At 43.3% G+C, this 22,849-nt stretch overlaps 1 protein-coding gene across 2 annotated transcripts in view; it reads left to right on the top strand.

Annotated features, from left to right (window-relative positions):
* LOC105018601 (anoctamin-10) overlaps positions 1–22,849 on the top strand; it is a 43,955-nt gene that overhangs the window by 20,230 nt on the left and 876 nt on the right. For both annotated transcript variants that reach the window (XM_034288032.1, XM_034288033.1), the window contains 5 exons: positions 9,554–9,628; positions 11,338–11,502; positions 14,046–14,237; positions 19,837–19,974; positions 20,139–20,255. In XM_034288032.1, the coding sequence (XP_034143923.1) occupies positions 9,554–9,628; positions 11,338–11,502; positions 14,046–14,237; positions 19,837–19,974; positions 20,139–20,255 (687 nt within the window). The remainder of the gene's footprint in view (positions 1–9,553; positions 9,629–11,337; positions 11,503–14,045; positions 14,238–19,836; positions 19,975–20,138; positions 20,256–22,849) is intronic.

Below are 22,849 nucleotides of genomic sequence, written 5' to 3'. Positions count from 1 at the left end.
GTAACGGTGGATAGTTTCTAAATAAAAACATCATTTCGACAGTATTTATTACATAGGAAAAAGGGGTGTGGTAAGATGCTGCCATCTGTTTCATGTCAATCAAACACCTTTCCCTTTGTTCTATCACACACGTCAAATGCTATCTTCCCCCACCTTATCCTTCCTGCAATAATGTTTACCCAAAGGGGCAAACTGGCCTTACTCCCCCTTGCTGTATCTTCTCCTATCCTGTCCTAAAACCCATTGATCTGCATCTGGACAGACAATAGATGCCCCCTATGCAAATACCAGGTCCCACACATTCCTGTACCTATCTTAACAGTGGGACTCTATCCTTTATACAATGTATTCTCACTGAGTAAAGAAATTTCCACAACAATCCATCCTCTTGATACCATGTCAAACCTTGGTATCAAACCTTAAACAGTACACTCATTAGGATGTAGACTGCAACAAAACAGTACTCTTTAACAACATGACCCAGTCAATATTATTATCCTTAGTGATTAGAGAACTTAGCAAATCTGAAATGTCTGAATCCTCCTTTACATTCTTCTAGATGATTACCTTCCGTATAAACACCAAGATCACACATTGTCATCATACAGAATCATAACATAGTACAGCAAAACTTTTATGTTAAAATCATCATAAACACCTATCACTGAATGCATCCTTCAATTTATCACTGTTACAAAGTCCTCTCATGCCAACTGCTCAATTCACTGAAAAGTCCTCTCCATGGTTCCATTTGGATGTTCTTCCAAAGTCATCACAAATGTTCTGCTCTTCCAAACGTCAGACAGTCAGTTATGAACCATTTCTTTGACAGGCCGATGTAACAGAATGAAAAAGTCAGACGTATATTCCAAGGTGTTGTCCTTCACAGCTCAAATGCAGACACAGCTCTTGTTGTCTCCATTCTAGCTGCTTTATCAGCCAGGCCAGGAGAATCTGTGTTCTCCCTTGTGAACTCCAAGATGACCAGTTTTAGCTAAAGGTTCTAGAGCTAAAGGCCATGTAGAAAGTGACTGGTTACTAGCACCCGAAAATTCACTTTTCCCTCAGTGACTTCAATTCACTGTGTCTAACCTTCAAACACTGCAATCCTCGTGTAGCGTGTCGTCGACCCCAGGTTCCTCTCTCAGCTACCTGGACAGCAGATGAGATGTACCTGGTATGGACCCAATCAGCGTTGCATGATGTTGTGCAGTAGATCTTTCCTACGCCTCCATCCTCTCGGTCGGAGGTTGCCTTCTCCATCACATTGCAGAACCAGCAGGACTCGAGTCAGTCCAGCTCACAGGAACTCAGCATTCTGTAGACGTGCGGCACCTAGACATGCAGCGAGCCAGAGTCGACTCCTCTCTCAGCTGTAGGACAGTCTGTCTGTGTGTCTGTGAGATCCATCTCACCTCAGCCACCTCACAGTTGTCCTTTTAAGCCAAGCTCAGTCTCTCTCTGGGCTCCAGCAAGTCCTCTGTTGCCGAATCGCTTTCAAGTGTTCTGTATCTGAATGTGTGAATTATCCTTGAGAAGATTAGTTCCAACTGCACAGTACATCATCACATATGTCCATCACGTTAGCTTGTTGCATCTCGCTGATACATTTGAACCACACACTACCAAACACTCAAACCCTATATTTCCAATATCTCTCTACTTCTTCTCTCCAAATAGATTAGAACAGTTGAAATCAATAACAGTATCGTTAAAACATTAACATCTCTGGTGCTTCTGTTCTGCTAGTGTAGCAAAATAACAATTCCAACCTTTTCTATAGTTGGTGTAACAACCAACACAAAGAACAGAAGAACACAATTTCACATTTCTTATTACTGTTCCAAAAACTCATCAGTTAAGATAGTTTGCTACCACTCTCTAAGAGCAGTTCATGAACAATTCTCAGTTCACCTATATGATTTACATCTGATTGTGTTGTATCGGAACTACAATCAAATTCACCCATTGTGAATACCTCATTTCAAATCAAACATTTCACACCATCTTGAAGGTCAGCTAACATAACTGTTATTTAGCCTAATTTCTCTACAAGATGAAACTTAGTGTGAATGTCTCCAAGTCTCTTCTTATTATCCTAGCACATCAAACACACTCTGAAATCCTGTCATAAATCATGACCCCCCCTTTTTACTCCTTTACCACCACAGGGCTCTCCCTGGAGTGGGGGGTGGTTTACTAACCTAAGGATAACAGACCCTGGTCTTGGAGGATTGTCACCTTATCACTAAGGGACACTGTTGTTATCTTGAAACACCCCAGGCATTGACAATAGTAAAACAACCTTTTTTCCTCATCATTCACCTCAAAGAAACCTCTGTTAACCATTAACTTTACAATGATTGCTTACTAGGACAGAACTTAAATTAGAATCAGAATACCCAATTTTGATAATGTCTGTTTCTCTTCTAAAGAGTCCAAACAAGTTAAAATCCATCTCAAACTGTTTTTTTTTTTGTGTCAGTGAGTGGAGTGCTCCAGTGGGTCTGTACCTCTCTTTACAATTTTGACTATGTAAGACTTCTCAACTTGGTTTTCCCGAAATATAAATTGATGCAGAATTATTTTCTCAATATCAAATAAACCATGGCAACATTTTGTAAACATGTAAGGAATAACAAAATGTGCTCCCTGCACGTTTTTACCCACTTATTCCATAGTGCATAAGATTAATATGATTACTTCTAATCAAATATTAAACTAACTGAACAGTAACACACCCATCAAATTAGTTATTGCTTAGCTAAACCATTTCAAAATGGCAAGATGTATTCTACTCAACCATACCCATGTTAGATTTCACATAAAACATACATTTCAAAAACCCAATTTGACAAACTAGATTATTCACGTAACTTCTTCAAGTACCTATTTAATTTGCTTTGAACTCTAAGTTCAACTCTTTTTCATTTGAACTCTAGATAATCATTTCATACAATCCCCCCCTGCTTTCAAGACAGAAAATGACTTCAAGCTTGAAAGCAGAACCATTACAGGACCAAAATTAAAAAGAAAACGATAGTTGGGAGGAATCTAACATACATCCAGTAAACGTCGCAAACTGAATATCCAACCAAAACAACCGAAAATAAGAAAAACAAAGGAAATAAAAACTGTACCACACACACGGTCGCTCGTGTGAAGGAACTCCCAAATTAGCATATCAAAATTTGCATTTACACAGGCAACGGCCAAACTAAGTTGAGACCAACAAACATCATGACTCAATTTACCTCCTAAACTCTAGGGAATTTTCTCAATTTTAGATGTAAGTCTACGTCATTCAAAATAGTGCCAGTCAGCCAAAATCTCTACTTCCATGCATATCTCATGCAAAGACATCGAATTTGTTCTAGCAATTAACAATGTTGGATGACTCAAGGTCTCCACCCTTACTACAATTTGATTCGAAATCATAAATGTAAACATTAAAGCAACCAAAAGGAAAACTTATTCTGCTTTCACTTAATGTTTTATCATCCCAAAACTCAACATGCTTGTGTTGGTAAAATTACCACGTGTGAGAACAGGCTGAACACTCGAATTTAACCCTTAGTAATATGCTACCTTGATATAATGTTAAGGGTGGCGGAAGCCATCCCAGTGGACCTGCCCACCCTTCCTGAAGCTCTGAGCTCCACACATATATGGTGAGCCATTAGCAAGGCCAAATGTTCGTTTATGGTCCCCAGACCATCCTCTCAACTTAGCCTACATCGTTCGTTAACTGAAGATTTTAGATTTAGTGTCCAACCTATCTAATATTTTCGCAGTTTGTAAAAATGTGCTTATCATTATCTATACAGAAACTCTTAAGAATGGCGCTCCAGGCAGAAAACAGATTTATGACGTCACTATAATCAAGGTACAATGAGAAATCCAAAGGAAACTCAATGTAGCCTTAAACACCTTTACATCAATACCCTATTTGTTCACAAACGTACCATTCCAGAATTTAAATTCCATGAACAAGTATCATGCGTTGGTTTTAAAAACACAAGTATTATCCCAGTTATCGTTAGAAAACACCTTTATTTAACCAAACTCAATTTAGCATTTAAAATAGGACGTCTAATTTTAGGTTAATTTAAACGGGGGATAAACTGGCTTTGGCTATTTGGGGAATAAACAGGCCGTAGTCATTTCACCCTCTTTTGCAGGCTATGACTATATTTGCTGAATCCAGTCTTCATGGAAAACAGCATATTACCTTAATACTAAAAACTTTTGCTATCGTCTGCATCCCACTCCATACAAGGAGAGAGAAAACACTATTTTAACCCCTCATTACGAAACCACAGGACCATATTTTACCAAATCACAGAATCATCATTATACCAATTTCTAAGCTATCCCTCTAATTATATTTATGCCATTATTTTCTTAAACTCCTAAGTTAGCAGGCTAACACTCCCACGTGTGCAAGCCATCAGGCAAATTCAATTTCAACACAAAGGCAAAGGCCAAAAGAGTAGGCCTCGCATAATAACCATGTTAACAACGCAATGTAAGCGTTCGCCCAAACGCACTCCAAACAAGACGAAACATTGCTATTACAAAACTTCCAAGTTAACACCAACCTCGGTAAACGAGATCCAATATTCTATCAAGGAATACTCAATGCAGCCAATCGGATCCCTCGTGCACAGGGAATACCAAAATGGACAAATGCATTTACTAGACCGACCACAACCAGACAATGACAAATGCCCTTGACTCGGGCCATAACCACATTCAGAACAAACACAAGTGGCGCGTGCATATACAACTTCTGTAGCATACTGATCCAAACCATAAGCTGACCAACAATTGCGGCAATTTACAGGAGCCTTCTACAGGCACTGAAAGTATGAGATCCAATCTCAATTGCATATTTAAGTCCAACCTAAATTGCAGATGTTCAAGCAGTCCAACCGCTTATAATCCAGCACTAATCGCAACGCAATAGGTTAGCAGCATAGGAATGGTTGTCAGGCCTAACTACAGTCGCTATTAACCAAAACACCACACTTCAACATCCAAACATACAGGAGCACGCTATACTCCATCACGCAGTCCAACTGCTGCACGGGAATTGGTGTCAGGACATGGAACAAAAACGACATGTTTCTAACTACAGCCGCCCTGACTGCAATACTCAAAACTTCTAGTCACAATACTTACTCAAATCCATCTATCAATTTCTACAAAACCATCAAATCATCAACCACATTGTTTACTAAAGCATATGAAAACTGTATTAAGGAACAATCTCACCGGTTGATGCTCCCTCTGGTCCCCTGTCTGACCGTCCGCACCCCTCCCTCAGGGGGTTCAGCGTTCCTGCGTGTTCCCGTTGAATCACTCGCGGCAAGGCCAAAGAGATTACGGGTGTGTACACCTGGTGTGTACAACTCCCCACTTTTGGAACTTTTCTTGAAACTCGTAGACATGCTCAACACTTCCAAAGCGGAGCAGAAAACGGCCTCCAGCGGCCCACAGCATTTCCACGTTCACAACGAAAAAGTCCACAGAGCTTGGCCACGTTATGACTCCAACGATGCAGTGTCCCGATCGGGCCTCCAAAGAGACCCACCTATCGGTCCAGCTGAACTCCGCGGGGTGGGGTGACGGGCGATCAGAGGAGAACGAGCCATCTAACCTGAGCAAAAAAAACTACAACACAGATCAATATACTCCACACTGTCTACACACCGTAGCCTACGCTTTCCAAACAACTTTTCATACGTTACCACGTCCATCTACCTCCAATCAGCCCGACAGGCCGCGCATCCATCACCGAATGAAAAAGCCAGTCGCCGGAAAACCTAATAACGCTCAAAGAAACATTGTTCACATGTCCAAACACCATATACGTCAGTGATAATTTTTGCCGGTCCAGCGTAAACACGAGAGACCGGCAAAGATTTACTGTCGCACGTCCCCATGTTTCAGATTTACCCAGTAAATCTAATTTATACTCAACACAACCAGAAAGCGAAGTCAAGCTCGTCAGCCCACAAATGAGATTTTAAAAAGGTCCAACCTTTTACTGCAGATTTTAAACTATAAGTCCAACTTTAAGTTTTTATACCGAATTGCGTTCTTACCCCCAAATTCAATTTCCGCAGGAAACCTGTACTGATCAAGCACGAGTCACAGCTCCCGTCAGGCACTCTTTCTCAGCCCGTCAAAGGATAAGCCTTTTCTGGACGGTACTAGAATTCCAGAGCTTTCTCTGGCCGTGCACGGTTAACCTGTTAGGAAAGGACTCGAAACCGATCAGGATTAGGATCCCGGACGTGCCCCCAAATTGTGATGGCAATTTCTAAAATCCAAATAGTTGTACGAAAATGGTAGGTAAGACAGGAGAAATCAATTGCGCAATAAACGGTTTTAATGAAACTTGCAAGGAGAAAGTATACAGGTTACAAAGTAACGGTGGATAGTTTCTAAATAAAAACATCATTTCGACAGTATTTATTACATAGGAAAAAGGGGTGTGGTAAGATGCTGCCATCTGTTTCATGTCAATCAAACACCTTTCCCTTTGTTCTATCACACACGTCAAATGCTATCTTCCCCCACCTTATCCTTCCTGCAATAATGTTTACCCAAAGGGGCAAACTGGCCTTACTCCCCCTTGCTGTATCTTCTCCTATCCTGTCCTAAAACCCATTGATCTGCATCTGGACAGACAATAGATGCCCCCTATGCAAATACCAGGTCCCACACATTCCTGTACCTATCTTAACAGTGGGACTCTATCCTTTATACAATGTATTCTCACTGAGTAAAGAAATTTCCACAACAATGTACTCAGGGAACATGGGGATGTGATGGTGAGGAAAGAGGAGACCGGTGAGGGGATGGATGTAGAGTTCTCTATGTATGAATTGGAGAAAGCCTTGGAGGGGTGTAGGACGACGGCCCCGGGAGAAGACCGGATATGCTATGTGACGGTTGAAAAAGCGTTGGATTGTGTGAGACGAGCAGTGTTGGAGCTGTATAACAAGGTGTGGAGGTCTGGGACTGTTCCGGCTAGGGGGAAAAGAGCAGTGGTGTTACTGTTTTTGAAACCAGGTAAGGACCCTACGAAGGCGGCGAGTTATAGGCCTATAGCATTGACGTCCAACCTGGGGAAACTGATGGAGAAGATGGTGGTGGCTAGTCTGGAGTTTTTTCTGGAGAAGAGTTTTTTTTTGAGTGATGCACAGAGTGGGTTCAGGAGGGTAGGTCGACTGCAGATGCATTGGTCACAGTTAGCACTGAGATAGCAAAAGCACTGACGTTGAAGGAAGTGATGTGTGTGGCGTATTTTGATGTGGAGAAGGCATATGACACCATGTGGAGAGAGGGGCTGTTGATTAAGTTGAGTAGGTCTGGTGTAGTAGGTAGGCTGTATAACTGGATTTTGAGTTTTTTGTTTGGAAGGGTGTTCCGGGTGAAGGTGGGGAGGTCCTGTCAAGGGAGTTTGAGGTTGCTAATGGCACGCCGCAGGGGAGTGTGGTCAGCTCATTGTTGTTTGTGGTGATGATCAATGACATTTTTGGGGCAGTGGGTCCAGGGATGGGGGTGGCTTTCTATGCAGATGATGGGGCAATGTGGAAAAGAGGAAGGAATGTGGACTGGGTAATGAAGAAAATACCGGAAGCATTTATAGGTGTGGAGATGTGGTCATTGACTTGGGGGTGCAGAATGTCAGTGGCCAAGTCATGTTTTATGTTGTATTCTAGGAGAAAGGTTGAAGGACTGAGATTGTGTCTATATGGGCAGGAATTGGTGCGGGTGTCAGAATTCAAGTACCTTGGGATGAGGTTTGATGAGAAGTTGACTTGGAGGACCCACGTGCAGTATATGGCTGTGAGATGTTGAAGGGCTATGAATCTTATGCGGGCAGTTGTAGGGTATGATTGGGGAGTGGATAGACGTACTCTGGTGTGAATGTATCAGACGCTGATTAGGTCCATTTTAGACTATGGGTGTTTTGTGTATGGGTATGCAGCTAAATCCGTGTTGAAATCTTTAGATGTGGTCCAGGCGACCGCGTTATGGCTGTGTGTAGGTGCGTTTAGGACAACATCGGTTGAGGCCTTGCAAGTGGAAGTTGGGGAGATGCCGCTGGTCCTGATGTGTGAAAAGGTATGTTGGTGAGGGGTACTACACGTTTCTCCAGTTATTGACAGATGATTTAAAGGATCCGGAGAGGGTTGGTGTGGGGGTGTATGTACCGGAATTAAATGTAGAGATGGCTCAGAGACTGACAGACCAGGTGTCTGTCTATACGGCAGAGATGGTGGGGATGATTCTGGGGTTGAGGTGGGTGGAGGAGGTGAGACCCTTGAGAGTGGTGGTATGTTCCAACTCAACTGCGGTGTTAGGCAGCTTACAGACTGGAAGATCAGACAGAGGTGACTTGTTGGTGGAGATGATGTTGTTGTTGATAGGATTGGAGAGGATGGGTGTGGTGGTTCGATTCTGCTAGGTGCCGGCTCATGTTGGTGTGGAGGGTAACGAAGGGGCTGATAGATTGGCTAGGAGTGTGTGTAGGAAGGAGGGGGTGGGTGTACAGGTACCGTTAGGAGGGGGGGAAATTAAAACCTTGATAAAGGGGGTAGGTGTTGACTGTTGCAGAGGAAGTGGGATGGTAACAGGAATGGGAGAGGGTATTATGGGGTGCAGCCTACAGTGGGGGTCAAGGTGAAGAATATGGGGTGTAGGAGAGAAGAGGTGATGTGGTGTTGACTACGGTTAGGACATACAGGACTGAACGCGTCATTGAAGGTCATAGGTAAGCATGAAACAGGGCTGTGTGATGGGTGTCAAGTGGAGAAAACGGTTGAACATGTGTTGATGTATTGTGAACAGTATGATGTTGAGAGGGAAAGGTTGTATGAGAAGGTTAGAGGGGAGGTTAGGAAGTAGGATGTAGAGGGGTTGCTGGGGGTCGGGAAGGGGAGTGGGATGGTAGCTAAAGCTGGATGTCGATTTCTCAGGGCTACAGGTCTGAGTGGGAGGATATAGGAAAGGCAGGCCGTGAGCGGCCTCACACTCCAGTACGGTAGGTGGGGGTATATGCACCTTCAATGGATGCGATCAGCCATTAATTTAAGAGAAGAAGAAGAATATAACGCACTACCTCAAACGCAGTCAGCGGTAGTGTGTTATTTTCAACTGAGTAAACGGGCTGAAATTTGGAGAAGTGTTTTATCAACTTGTTCAATGGCAAGTAATTTGTGTTTATTTTTTTAGTTGCAAAACGTGTTCTAATAATTTCTAATAATGGATACATTGAATGCCCTCAATACTCCGCTGCATTGGAAGTGGTGGCGCGATGCCACACCACTTTGAAAAGTACTGGGGCAAATGCCAGCTCACCACACGTTTGCCGGCGGCTCTGCAGGGATATGCTTAGTGTATTCTGTTACAGTGTATTATGCAGATACTATTAGCTCTGTATGGATATGTGGTAACCATTTCTTAATGAGATGCTAATCATTGACACAGGTGCCTTAAAATAGGTGCCTTACAAATAAAATGTTCCCTTTTTCAGTTTACTTTCTTTAACAACTTTGCTGTGCTGTTCCATATTGCTTTCTACAAACAAGATTTACCACTACTACGGAAGGTAAGATCTTTCATTTGAGAGTCAATGTTTGCCTTTGTGTCAGTAGAGAAATACTGTAAACTAAAATGAAATTGACCTATTATACACAGAACAAAATTATAAATGCAACCCTTGTTTTTGCCCCCATTTATCATGAGCTGAACTCAAAGATCTAAGACTTTCTCTATGTACACAAAAGACCTATTTTTCTCAAATATTGTTCACAAATCTGTCTAAATGCGTGTTAGTGAGCACTTCTCCTTTTCCGAGATAATTTATCCACCTCACAGGTGTGGCATAACAAGATGCTGATTAGACATCATGATTATTGCACAGGTGTGCCTTAGGCTGGCCACAATAAAAGGCCACTCTAAAATGTGCAGTTTCACTGTATTGGGGTGATCCGTGGGATCCAAAAACCAGTCATTATCTGGTGTGACCACCATTTGCCTCACGCCGTGCAACACATCTCCTACGCATACAGTTGATCAGGTTGTTGAATGTAACATGTGGAATGTTGGTCCACTCCTCTTCAATGGCTGTGCGAAGTTGCTGGATATTGGCAGGACCTGGAACACGCTGTCGTATACGCCGATCCAGAGCATCCCAAACATGCTCAGTGGGTGACATGTCCTGTGAGTATGCTAGCCATGCAAGAACTGGGATGTTTTCAGCTTCCAGGAATTGTGTACATATGGGGCCGTGCATTTTTATGCTGCAACATGAGGTGATGGTCGTGGATAAATGGCACAACAATGGGCCTCAGGATCTTGTCACGGTATCTCTGTGCATTCAAAATGCCATAAATAAAATGCATCTGTGTTCGTTGTCCATAATACACGCCTGCCCATACCATAACCCCACCGCCACCCTGGGCCACTCGATCCGCAACGTTGACATCAGGAAACTGCTCACCCACACAACGCCATACACACTGTCTGTCATCTGCCCTGTACAGTGAAAACCGGAATTCATCCGTGAAGAGAACACCTCTCCAAAGTGCCAGACGCCATCGAATGTGACCATTTGCCCATTCAAGTCAGTTACGACGACGAACTGCAGTCAGGTCGAGACCCTGATAAGGACGACGATCATACAGATGGACTTCCCTGAGACGGTTTCTGAGAGTTTGTGCAGAAATTCTTTGGTTATGCAAACCGATTATTGCAGCATCTGTCCGGGTGGCTGGTCTCAGACAATCTTGGAGGTGAAGATGCTGGATGTGGAGGTCATGGGCTGGTGTGGTTACACATGGTCTGCGGTTGTGAGGCCGGTTGGATGTACTGCCAGATTCTCTGAAACGCCTTTTGGAGACAGCTTCTGGTAGAGAAATGAACATTCAATTCACGGGCAACAGCTCTGGTAGACATTCCTGCAGTCAGCATGCCAATTGCACGCTCCCTCAAAACTTGCGACATCTGTGGCATTGTGCTATGTGATGGAACTGCACATTTTAGAGTGGCCTTTTATTGTGGCCAGCCTTAGGCACACATGTGCAATAATCATGCTGTCTAATCAGCATCTTGGTATGCCACACCTGTGAGGTGGATGGATTATCTCAGCAAAGGAGAAGTGCTCACTAACACAGATTTAGACAGATTTGTGAACAATATGTGAACAAAAGTTTGTAATTTTGTTCAGTGTAGATATCTTCACACATTATTTTTCTTATTTTATTTTTGTGTAAATTTTACAACTGTTTGTTTTTCATTATCAATTTGTGCACACAGAGGCTGGCCTCTCTACTGATTTTGGCCCAGCTGCTGAACCAGTTCACAGAGGTAGTGGTTCCATTTATAGTGGACCGGTTCCTCAGTGCTCCTCAGAAGGACCAACAGGAAGACAAACTAGACGAGGACACACTCAGAGCCCAGAGATTCCTTCCCCCTTTTCCAGTAAGTCCATGTGATTTGATGTTTTTCTCTGTTTCCCTTCATTGTGATATTTTCGTCATTTGTGTCAGTGTTAAATCAAGGCTAGGTAAATATGATTGTATCATACTTTATGTCAACTGTCTTTTTGTTTTGTTGCTTTAAGTTGTCTGTTTTAACCCTCAATGTTTATGTTTGTGTTCACTGTGCAGACTGTTTCTGCTGTTATGTTCTCCTCATTCCACTGGTTTAATCAAATTCTGTATCAAGTAACAGGCAGCCTTTGAAAATAAGTATGTTAAAAAGTATTAGATTTTTGTCTGTGACTTTGTCCTTCCCCGTATTATTAACCAAAGCTGTCTTGTCACACAAAAAACAGTTGGTTCCGAGCTCTGAAAGTTAAAAAACGAATACTCACCTTAGTTTGGCTCACTGCAACGTATTTGTCCCACTGATTTTGCTATTCTGTTATACACACTTAAGTTCCATTCTTGTAACCATCGTCAATGTGCATAATCTGAGGACCCTTCATGCCAGAAGTAAAGTGGTAAAAACTCGGTCTAAACAAAACTTGTTTTGTGATATCTCATATAAAGAGGAAATATACTTCACAAAAACTTCCTACCATCTATACCATCCCATACCATACCATCTTCTTCCGCTTATCCGGGGCCGGGTCGCGGGGGCAGCAGTCTAAGCAGGGATGCCCAGACTTCCCTCTCCCCAGACACTTCCTCCAGCTCTTCCGGGGGGACACCGAGGTGTTCCCAGGCCAGCCGGGAGACATAGTCCCTCCAGCGTGTCCTAGGTCTTCCCCGGGGTCTCCTCCCGGTGGGACGGGACCGTAACACCTTCCCAGGAAGGCGTTCCGGAGGCATCCGAAACAGATGCCCAAGCCACCTCAGCTGACCCCTCTCGATGTGGAGGAGCAGCGGCTCTACTCTGAGCTCCTCCCGGGTGACCGAGCTTCTCACCCTATCTCTAAGGGATCGCCCAGCCACCCTGCGGAGAAAGCTCATTTCGGTCGCCTGTATCCGGGATCTTGTCCTTTCGGTCATGACCCAAAGCTCATGACCATAGGTGAGAGTAGGAACGTAGAGCTTCGTCTTGCGGCTCAGCTCTTTCTTCACCACGACAGACCGATACATCAACCGCATTACTGCAGAAGCTGCACCGATCCGTCTGTCAATCTCCCGTTCCATCCTTCCCTCACTCGTGAACAGGACCCCTAGATACTTAAACTCCTCCACTTGAGGCAGGCACTCTCCACCAATCTGAAGTGGGCAAGCCACCCTTTTCCGACTGAGGACCATGGCCTCGGATTTGGAGGTATTGATTTTCATCCCCACCGCTTCACACTCGGCTGCAAACCGTCCAAGTGCATGCTGAAGGTCCTGGCTTGAAGGGGCCAACACGACAACATCATCCGCAAAGAGCAGAGACGAAATCGTGTGGTCCCCAAACCTGACACCCTCCGGCCCCTGGCTGCACCTAGAAATTCTGTCCATAAAAATTACGAACAGAACCGATGACAAAGGGCAGCCCTGCCGGAGTCCAACAGGGAACAAGTCTGACTTACTGCCGGCAATGCGGACCAAGCTCCTGCTTCGGTCGTACAGGGACCTGACAGCCCTTAGCAAGGGACCCAGGACCCCATATTCCTGAAGCACCCTCCACAGGATGCCGCGAGGGACACAGTCGAATGCCTTCTCCAAATCCACAAAACACATGTGGATTGGTTGGGCAAACTCCCATGAACCCTCCATCACCCTGTAGAGGGTATAGAACTGGTCCAGTGTTCCACGGCCTGGACGAAAACCACACTGTTCCTCCTGAATCCGAGGTTCTACTATCGGCCGTATTCTCCTCTCCAGAACCCTGGCATAGACTTTCCCGGGGAGGCTGAGAAGTGTGATCCCCCTATAGTTGGAACACACCCTCCGGTCCCCCTTCTTAAAAAGAGGGACCACCACCCCGGTCTGCCATCCCAGAGGCACTGTCCCCAACTGCCACGCGATGTTGCACAGGCGTGTCAGCCAAGACAGCCCCACAACATCCAGAGACTTGAGGTACTCAGGGCGGATCTCATCCACCCCCGGTGCCTTGCCACCGAGGAGTTTCTTAACCACCTCTGTGACTTCATCCTGGGTGATGGACGAGTCCACCTCTGAGCCCTCATCCTCTGCTTCCTCAATGGAAGACGTGACGGCGGGATTGAGGAGATCCTCGAAGTACTCCTTCTACCGCCCGACGACATCCCCAGTTGAGGTCAACAGCTGCCCACCTCTACTGTAAACAGCGTTGGTAGGGCACTGTTTCCCTCTCCTGAGGTGCCGGATGGTTTGCCAGAATCTCTTCGAGGCCAGCCGATAGTCTTTCTCCATGGCCTCACCGAACTCCTCCCAGGCCCGAGTTTTTGCCTCCACAACCACAAAAACTTCCTAATAATAATTATTTTTGGACCAACAATTATAACCTTTCTAGAACAATTCCATATTTTAACTTGATAGACATCTCAAAGTTATGGGCTTAGATCATAATTAATTGTCTCTCTTACTACCTTTCAGGGCTTGTTTGGGGAGTACATTGAGTTGCTGTTGCAGTTTGGATTTTTGAGTCTGTTCTCCTGTGTGTATCCACTCACTGCCACCCTCCTACTCCTCAACAACATCACTGAGATCAGAGGAGATGCCTACAAGATCTGCAAACTGTTCCGGAAGCCATTCTCCCCCCCTGTGTCCAACATAGGGGTGTGGCAGGTCAGATTTCTTTGGGCAGCAGGAATGCAAATGTCTAAAAGGAGGATGTTGTAAGCATTGCAACCTTGCACGGCTGCCTGATCCCACTAGCTTGCATTTAAACACTACACGGATGTCAGTCTGGTCGGGCTGGAATTCAAACTGTTTGGGCATGGGGCGTTTCCGATGGATGTTTAGAAAAGTTAAACTCAAATGCAGTTGGATTGACCTTCTAACTAATCAAGTCAACAGCGCACATGACATAGTACCAAAGCATCATAATTCACAACATAAACGTGCTGTACATCGAGCAACAGCAATCAAACAAGCAGATCAGCAAGTGTAGCTGATTAACATGTCTGAAAAAATTATTGCAGACTTTGTTAAGAATATTTGCACTTGAAAGATACCTTAGCCAGCACCATGATTTATTTTTGTTGAAAAAATTAAAACAGCAAATGAAAACAATGTTAACAAAAGAATAATAGCATTAGGTTTAACATTGCTGAATGTTTAAAAAAATTATAATCGGGTTAGTACTCATCACCTAGACCACACCCATTATTCATGAAATTTCTTTTAATATGAAATATGAAACACTGATAGAGTATACTTTGGTTAATTACATATTCACACACTAAGTCAATACCTGTTAGAAAAAACTTTATTTAGATAAGTCAGCCCACTGAATCAATACGCTTTGGATTAACCTTTGGCAGTGATTATAACTGAGTCTTTTTGAATATCTAAGAGTCTTAAGTGCTTTGTTTGGCCATTATTCTTTTTAAAATTCTTCAAGCTCCATCATGGTGTTGGGGATCATGGATAGACTGCAATGTCTTTTCTTGCCATAGATTTCAAAGCAGATAGAAATTGCTGTTTTCTTGGTAATTAACTTCATAAATGTATCCTCACCCTTGATCTCTTTTTTCTCTTGGAGAGATAGGAAACCCCTGTTGGGCTACGTAAACACATTCTTGCCTGATTTAGAACTTATCCATTAGAAGATATCCATTTGTATGTGTGGATGGCATGTCCTCCGACAAATCAAAGGTATCTTTTGGTTTTCCTCATGGCTCAGTTTTGGGACCACTATTGTTTTCACTATATATTTGCTGCCTCTGGGTGATGTCATCCAGAACCACAATGTCAATTTTCACTGTTTATGCTAATGTCTCACAGTTGTACATTTCGATGAAACATAGAGAAGCCCCAAAAGTTGCTAGTTTGGAAGCATGTGTTTCTGACATAAGGAAGTGTACGACAGAGAACGTTTTGCTCTTAAACTCACTAAAGGACCCAAGAAACAGTTTTGTTGGCCGATCTCACAGTGAACCTCAATGTTTGTATGGTTGTATCCCAAAAAACTGTCAGAAACCTTGACTACACGTGACCCTCATCTCTCCTTTGATGAACATACTTCAAGAGAGGCGTTTTTCCATCTTCAGAACATTGCAAAAATCGGAAAGTTTTTATTAAACAAATGATGCAGAAAAACGTATCCATATTCTAGTTACTTCAAGATTAGATTACTGCAATGCTCTTGTCTCCCTTTACCCTTATAAATCAATAAATCAACTTCAATTAGTGCAAAATCCAGCTGCTAGAATCTAGCCTTTCAACACTGGGTGCTTGTTAAGGCTAGATTTTTAGGTTTTATTGTTAACCTATAAAGCACAGGTGTCAAACCGGTTCCACGGAGGGCCGAGTGTCTGCAGGTTTTCGCTCTCACCTTGTACCTGATTGATTAATTAGTTCACTAATTGGTTAATTTCTACCCCCACCTGGTTGTTCAGGTCTGACCTGGGAACCAATTTAAAGGAAAACCCAAAGACCTGCAGACACTCGGCCCTCCGTGGAACCGGTTTGACACCCCTGCTATAAAGCATTACTTGCTCCTACTTACCTTGCTGGATTGTTCCAGCCATTCATACCTACCATTAAACAAAGATCACAAGATGCAGGCCTTCTAATTGTACTTAGAATTTATAAACAAACAACAGGAGACATGGTATGATTTTCCAAATATGGTTAGAGACACAGACTCAGTGCAAGCCTTTAAGTGTCTACTCAAGATTCATCTCTTCAGCAAGGTCTATAATTAAATATAATCTGGCCCAGGGGTGTAAAGGTGAATGGAAAGTCTTGGATACAATCCACCCTTGCTTCTTTTGCCAGGTGGGCTCATCTCCACTATGATGTCCTCTCTCCAAAACCATTCGAGGACAGAGTCACTGGCATACTGTTGTTCTCGTGCAATGGGAGTGAACTCTGTAAGCAATACTCGGCCCTCTTTCAGGGTGGTTGCGGTTGGTTGGTGTCCCTTTTGTTGATGCTTGGCAAAGTGGGTGGAGTGACTTCCTGCCTATTGGGCCCTGTCTGGGGTTACCTTCGGACAGGACTACCCGGCCCGAATGACTTGTAGCTGTCCCTGTCCAAATTCGTCCTGGTTGTGTTGCAGATTAAGTTGCTGATGATACCTGATGATTTCAGCTGCCACTTCTCTGACCCCCCGATTTTCCCTGTCCTTGACTATCTGGTCATGATGCTGACTTGGATTATGTTTTATAGACTCTGAACATAGCCCACCTGCATTTATTTATTATTACAATTTGTATTCTTAAAATGTTCATCCATCACAGCCAGAGGAGGACTGGCCAGCCCTCAGAGCTCCTCTCTAGGTTTCTTCTTAGGTTTCGGCCCTGTTAGGGAGTTTTTCCTAGCCCCTGTGCATCAACCCTGTTGTTGCTTGCTCTTTGGGGTGTTTTGTTGAAGCACTTTGTGACAACTGCTGATGTAAGAAGGGCTTCAGGGACGTCGCTTTAGCCACCCTAAATATTAGTCAATATATTTTCTGTGATTCCTTTTCTTAAACTTCTTACAAATTGCATAGAAATTGTATAGAATCTTCTTAATTTGGCAACATGTTCGGTTGAGTTTGATGCTTTGAACGCAACTCGCTCATCTGAAGCGAGATCCCTTCTGTAAAGTGTAGCTAACGTCTCCCTATTATCGGCCACCATCCCTTTTTATCGGCTGTTTCTAGTGGTCGGAGAACTAAATCGATCTGCTCTCTGCCCTCAACCTGTGCCGGCCGCCCTACAGGCGCCCGGTTCGGGCCATCATGTCCCTGTTGGGCATGATGGCCGCAGCGCACAAAGTAGTTCCCCTGGGCCTGCTGCACATGCGCAGCCTACAGCCTACAGGTTCGCTCGCCAGTGGGTCGACCTGGTGCGTTGAAAACCAGACATTGTCTCTGCCAGCTCGCCTACAAGGGGATCTGAACTATTGGAGGGACCCCTTGGTTCTCTCTCAGGGCGTTCTGCTGGGCATGGTGTCAGAGTCCGTTCAGGTTTTCACAGACGCCTAAGGTGATGGGCGCTCTCTGTGTACAGCCCTACAGCAGTGTTCTCTCAAGTTGCTCTCCCTTAAGACTGCCTTGCTCATTGCTCGTTCTCTGCTAAGCGAGTGAGTGATCTCTGCACGCTCTTGGTGTGCCCAGGGTGCCTGGCTATCAGAGAGGACTTAGGTTGCGCTACACTGAGACCTAATCCGTCCTTCGTACCCAAGGTTATCACCAGTTCTTTTCGGTCGAGGACTATCGACTTACAGGCCTTCTTCCCTCCTCTGCACGTCCGTGAGGAGGACGAGAGGCTTCACTGTCTGTGCCCGGTGCGCGCTCTCGCCCTTTACACACTTTCCAAGCCGCGTCTAAATGACAGTCATGGACTATCTGAATGAGAAATATGATGACGTAGCCACAGGTGACCTCCTGGACAGGCTTGTTGGTCGACCCTCTTTGACCTTACATCAAAGAGGAGAAGGTGGGCCACATAAAAGCAAGAGCTGTCTCGGGGATAGTCAATGAGGGACATGAAAACCCAAGCCCAGCACGGAGATGTTGCTGCTGCTTCACCACAACTGCCAGTCACTGGGCAGATTTTTCAAAAAGCTGTGCTCCACCCCCGCAGGTCAAACTGAAACCCAGCTGCTACCTTCAGTCTCCTGATGCTGTCAGTGAAACCAACCCACTGGACTGGTGGATCCACCAAAAAAACTTTCCTAGAGTCAGTCACCTGGCAAAGCGCTACCTGTGCATTCCTGCGACCAGCTCCCCCTCAGAGTGTGTTTTTAGCACAGGTGGCAACATAGTAACCAGCCAGAGACAGTAGACAGACTTGCCTTTCTTGCTTTTAACTTGTAAGACAACAACTACCTCATCATAAACTGTTATGTGCCATTAGGCTGTTACAATGCATATTGACTTGCACAATTATAATTTTTTATTTCTTGTTCATAACTTGCCAGGGTTTATAGCTTTAAAAAAAGTGGAGTTAATTGTTATTTGTAAGTTCTACTTCTGACAATAAATCAGAAACATTTAAACCTTTGGTTTGTTCAGGCAGGCTTGAGTGTAAAGCAGAAATGTGCCTTTTAACCATTATTTGATTAAAATTTGGATAATTATAATTAATGCCAGACACAGTAGACAGACTTGTCTGTCTTGCTTGTAACTTGTAAGACAACAACTACCCTAACATAAACTGTGAGGTGTTATTAGGCTGACAGTTAAAAATGCACATTGACTTTTTTTTTTATTTCTTGCTCATGACTTGAAAGGGTTTACAGCTTTAAAAAAGGTGGTGTTAAAATGTTATTTCTGAGTTGTACTTCTGACAATAAATAAGAAACATTAAAGCCTTTGGTTTGATCAGGCATTGTTGAGTCTGAAGCAGATATGCACCGTTTAAACATTATTTGATTAATATCGTGATCATTATCATTATCGAATGAAATAAATATATATCGTGATAATTTATTTTCCATATCGCCCAGCCGTACACTTACTCTTCCTGAACGAACGCCTGGATTGATACAATTGTGAACAAAATTGACCTGTAAGCACAGGAAGTGGCTATTTATTTAAAATGAAAATGATTTCATGAAAATTCATACTTTATTTCGAGGAATAGAACATTGTCATGTTCTTTGGGGTGAACAGCATCACTTCTCTTAGTTTGAAGTGTTTTAGAGTAGTTTTCCGCTTGGATTGCAGCTTTGCAATAGGGTTATTTGTACCATGCTAATAATGCTAATTACATTCTGAGACAGCTGAATAATGGATTATTTAAAAAAATGACTCTATGTGCCTGAAGGACAAACTTAGCTTTTTGTGGCCAAAAATCTTCTCCATAGGTATTGTTAATTTAGTAAATATATTCAATTTTCCCTTGATTTTGTTAACTTTCATCCACTTGCTTACAATAGGCTATGCTGTATATATTGCGGCATTCTGTCTGGGCCCCACCACACTAATACCGCTTTGATTGACGATTGTAAACAAAAACAACATTATAAAACATTTTTGTCATGGTATATAGTATCATCATATGTAAAAATTTGAGATTGGAATTTTAATAGTACTTAATAGAAAAATAATATTCAGGTCTATATATTTTAACCCAAAAAATAAATACAGGATATGTAAAGAAAATGTACCCAGAGTACACACACAAGTACTCGAATACTAAATTCATTTTGGGTATTAGAATATTTGACTATCCATGCCCATCCCTACTGTGCACACAGATATATTCCTGTATGCCTGTGTGTGTTTCAGACAGCGTTTGAGGTTCTGGGCTTTGTCTCCGTTATGTCTAACTGTTGGCTGCTGCTACTGTCCCCTCGGGTCCAGGAGTTCTGTCTGGAGGGAGGGATCAGCAGCAAGAATATCCTACTGTTTGCCATCCTGGTTGAGGTACAGTATGAGGAGAGTTTGTTTTAGATGTCATCCCAGTCATGATACAGTATTGGGGGGGAGTTTGATTTGGGGTTTTTGGAAACCATTGTGATGCGGGAACATGTATCTTGATGCTGTTTAATTTAATTTACTGAGAACTGACATTTATGTTTGTTTGTCAGCATGTGCTGATCCTGTTCAAGATGGTTCTAGCCTTTATGATCCCAGACGAGCCTGACTGGGTCAGAATCAAGAGGGAACAAAAGGAGTTTCAGTCCATGCAAGCACTAGGGCAGCAGGTAAGATTTTTATGATGATTACAGCATACAGCTCATGAACATCAAAAATCCAATATCTCAAAATATTAGAATAAAACATTTATAATGCAGAAATGTCGACCTGAGAAGAGCTATAATCAGCTAATTAACTCAAAACACCTGCAAAGGTTTCCTAAGTATGTTAATTTATGCACTCAGTACTTGGGGCTTCTTTTGCATTGAATTACTGCATCAATGTGGCGTGGCATGGAGGCAATCAGCCTGTGGGACTGCTGAGGTGTTATGGATGCCCAGGTTGCTTTGATAGCGGCCTTCCGCTCATCTGTGTTGTTAGGTCTGGTGTCAGCTAGACCCGATTCCAACAAAATTACTGAAGGAGCTATTTCCTGTGCTTGGTCTGCCAATGTTGAACATGATAAATTGCTCTCTTTCCTCCGGATGTGTACCAAACTCACTAAAAATAGCCATTATTGTTATCACTATATATGCTGCCTCTGGGTTATGTTATCTGGAATCACAATGTCAATTTTCACTGTTATGCTGATGACACAGTTATATATTTCAATTAAGCACGGAGATCCTACTTTGGAAGCATGTGTTTCAGATATTAGGAAGGTGATGTCAAAGAACGTCTTGCTTTTAAACTCAAGAAAAACAGAAATGCTCATTTTAGGACCCAAGAAACAAAGAGCTTTTTTAGCAGATCTCACTGTGAACCTCGACGGCTGCATGGTTGTATCCCAAAAAGCTATAAGAAATCTTGGCTTTGCCCTTGACCCTGACCTCTCTTTTGATGAACATATAAAATATGTCTCAAGTGTTGCTTATTTTCATCTTCGAAACATTGCAAGAATCTGAAACATTCTATCAAAAACTGTTGCAGAAAAACTAATACATGCTTTTGTTACTTCTAGATTATATTAATGCAATTCTCTTCTTTCCGGTTACCCTGACAAATCAATAAATAAACCTTAATTAGTGCTGCACAAGGCTGCTAGAATCCTAGTGTCAGTTCTCCATCTCCACTAAGTTATCCTTCTCCTCTATAAATCCTTGTAGATATAAGGAATGCATTTTCAAAATGTATCCTGTCTCCTGCCGTTTTAAACTTTGGAGGACATGAGGTCCTGACCCACACTTGCGGAGTACCTGGCTTTAAAGACCCGTTGCTGTCCCTGTCCAAAGTCCTCCCAGTTGTGTTGCAGATCAAGACGATACCTGACGATTTCAGCTGCCACTGTGCTGACACCTCCCCCGTGTTGTCCCTTTCCTTGTCCATGTGGTCATGCTTCCGACCTGGACTAAGTTTAAATAGACTGGACTCAGTCCACATGCATTTATTAATTATTACAATTGTACTCTTAATATGTTCACCCGGCACAGCCAGAAGAAGACTGGTTACCCCTCTGAGCCTGGGTCCTCTCTAGGTTTCTTCCAAAATTTCGTCCTTAGGGAGTTTTTCCTACCAACTGAAATTCAACACTGCTGTTGTTTGCTCCTTGGGGTTTAAGGCCGGGTGTTTTGTAAAAGCACTATGTGACAACTGCTGATGTAAAAATGGCTTTATAAATACATTTTATTGATTGAGTAATACAGTACCATGCACAGCAAACCAGTTACCAGTCGTTTTGGCACTGTGGACAGGTGCCAAGTCCTGCTGGAAAAGGAAATCAGCGTCTCCGTAAAGTTTATCAGCAGATGGAAGCATGAAGTGCTCTAAAATCTTCTGGTAGACGGCTGCTTTGACTCTGGACTTGATAAAACACAATGGACCAATACCAGCAGATGACATGGCACCCCATATCATCACTGACTGTGGAAACTTCACACTGGACTTCAAGCAACTTGGATTCTATGCCTCTCCACTCTTCCTCCAGACTCTGGGGCCTTGATTTCCAAATGAAATGCAAAATGTACCTTAATCTGAAGAGAGGACTACTGAGCAACGGTCCAGTTCTCTTTCTCCTTCGCCCAGGTAAGACGCTTCTGACATTGTCTCTGATTCAGGAGTGGCTTGACACAAGGAAGGACACTTGTAGCCCATTTGCTGGACAGGTCTGTGCATGGTGGCTCTTGATACTCTGACTCCAGCCTCAGTCCACTCCTTGTGAAGCTGCCCCAAGTTCTTGAATCGGCTTTGCTTGACAATCCTCTCAAGGCTGTGGTCATCCCTGTTGCTTGTGCACCTATTCCTGACACACTTTTCCCTTCCAGTCAACTTTCCATGAATATGCTTTGATACAGCACTCTGCGAACAGCCAGCCCTTTCAGCAATGACCTTCTGTAGCTTACCCTCCTTGTGGAGTGTCTTCTAGACAACTGTCAAGTCAGCAGTCTTCCCCATGATTGTGGTTGGGTGTACTGAACCAGACAGAGATTGAAGGCTCAGGGTGTTTTTTAGCTGATTAGAGCTCTTCTCAGGTAGACATTTCTGTATTATTTCTTCTAATATTTTGAGAAACTTGATTTTATATTTCCATGAGCTGTAAGCTGTAATCATCAAGATAGAAATAAAAAAAGGTTTGAAATGTTTCTCTTTATGTGTAATGAATCTAAAATATATGAAGGTGTCACTTTTTGATTTGAATTTTGAAACTTATCCACGATATTCAAAT

This window comes from Esox lucius, chromosome 19 (assembly GCF_011004845.1).
Source record: "Esox lucius isolate fEsoLuc1 chromosome 19, fEsoLuc1.pri, whole genome shotgun sequence".
Lineage (NCBI taxonomy): Eukaryota > Metazoa > Chordata > Actinopteri > Esociformes > Esocidae > Esox > Esox lucius.
This window is presented reverse-complemented; position numbering and strand designations above follow the sequence as displayed.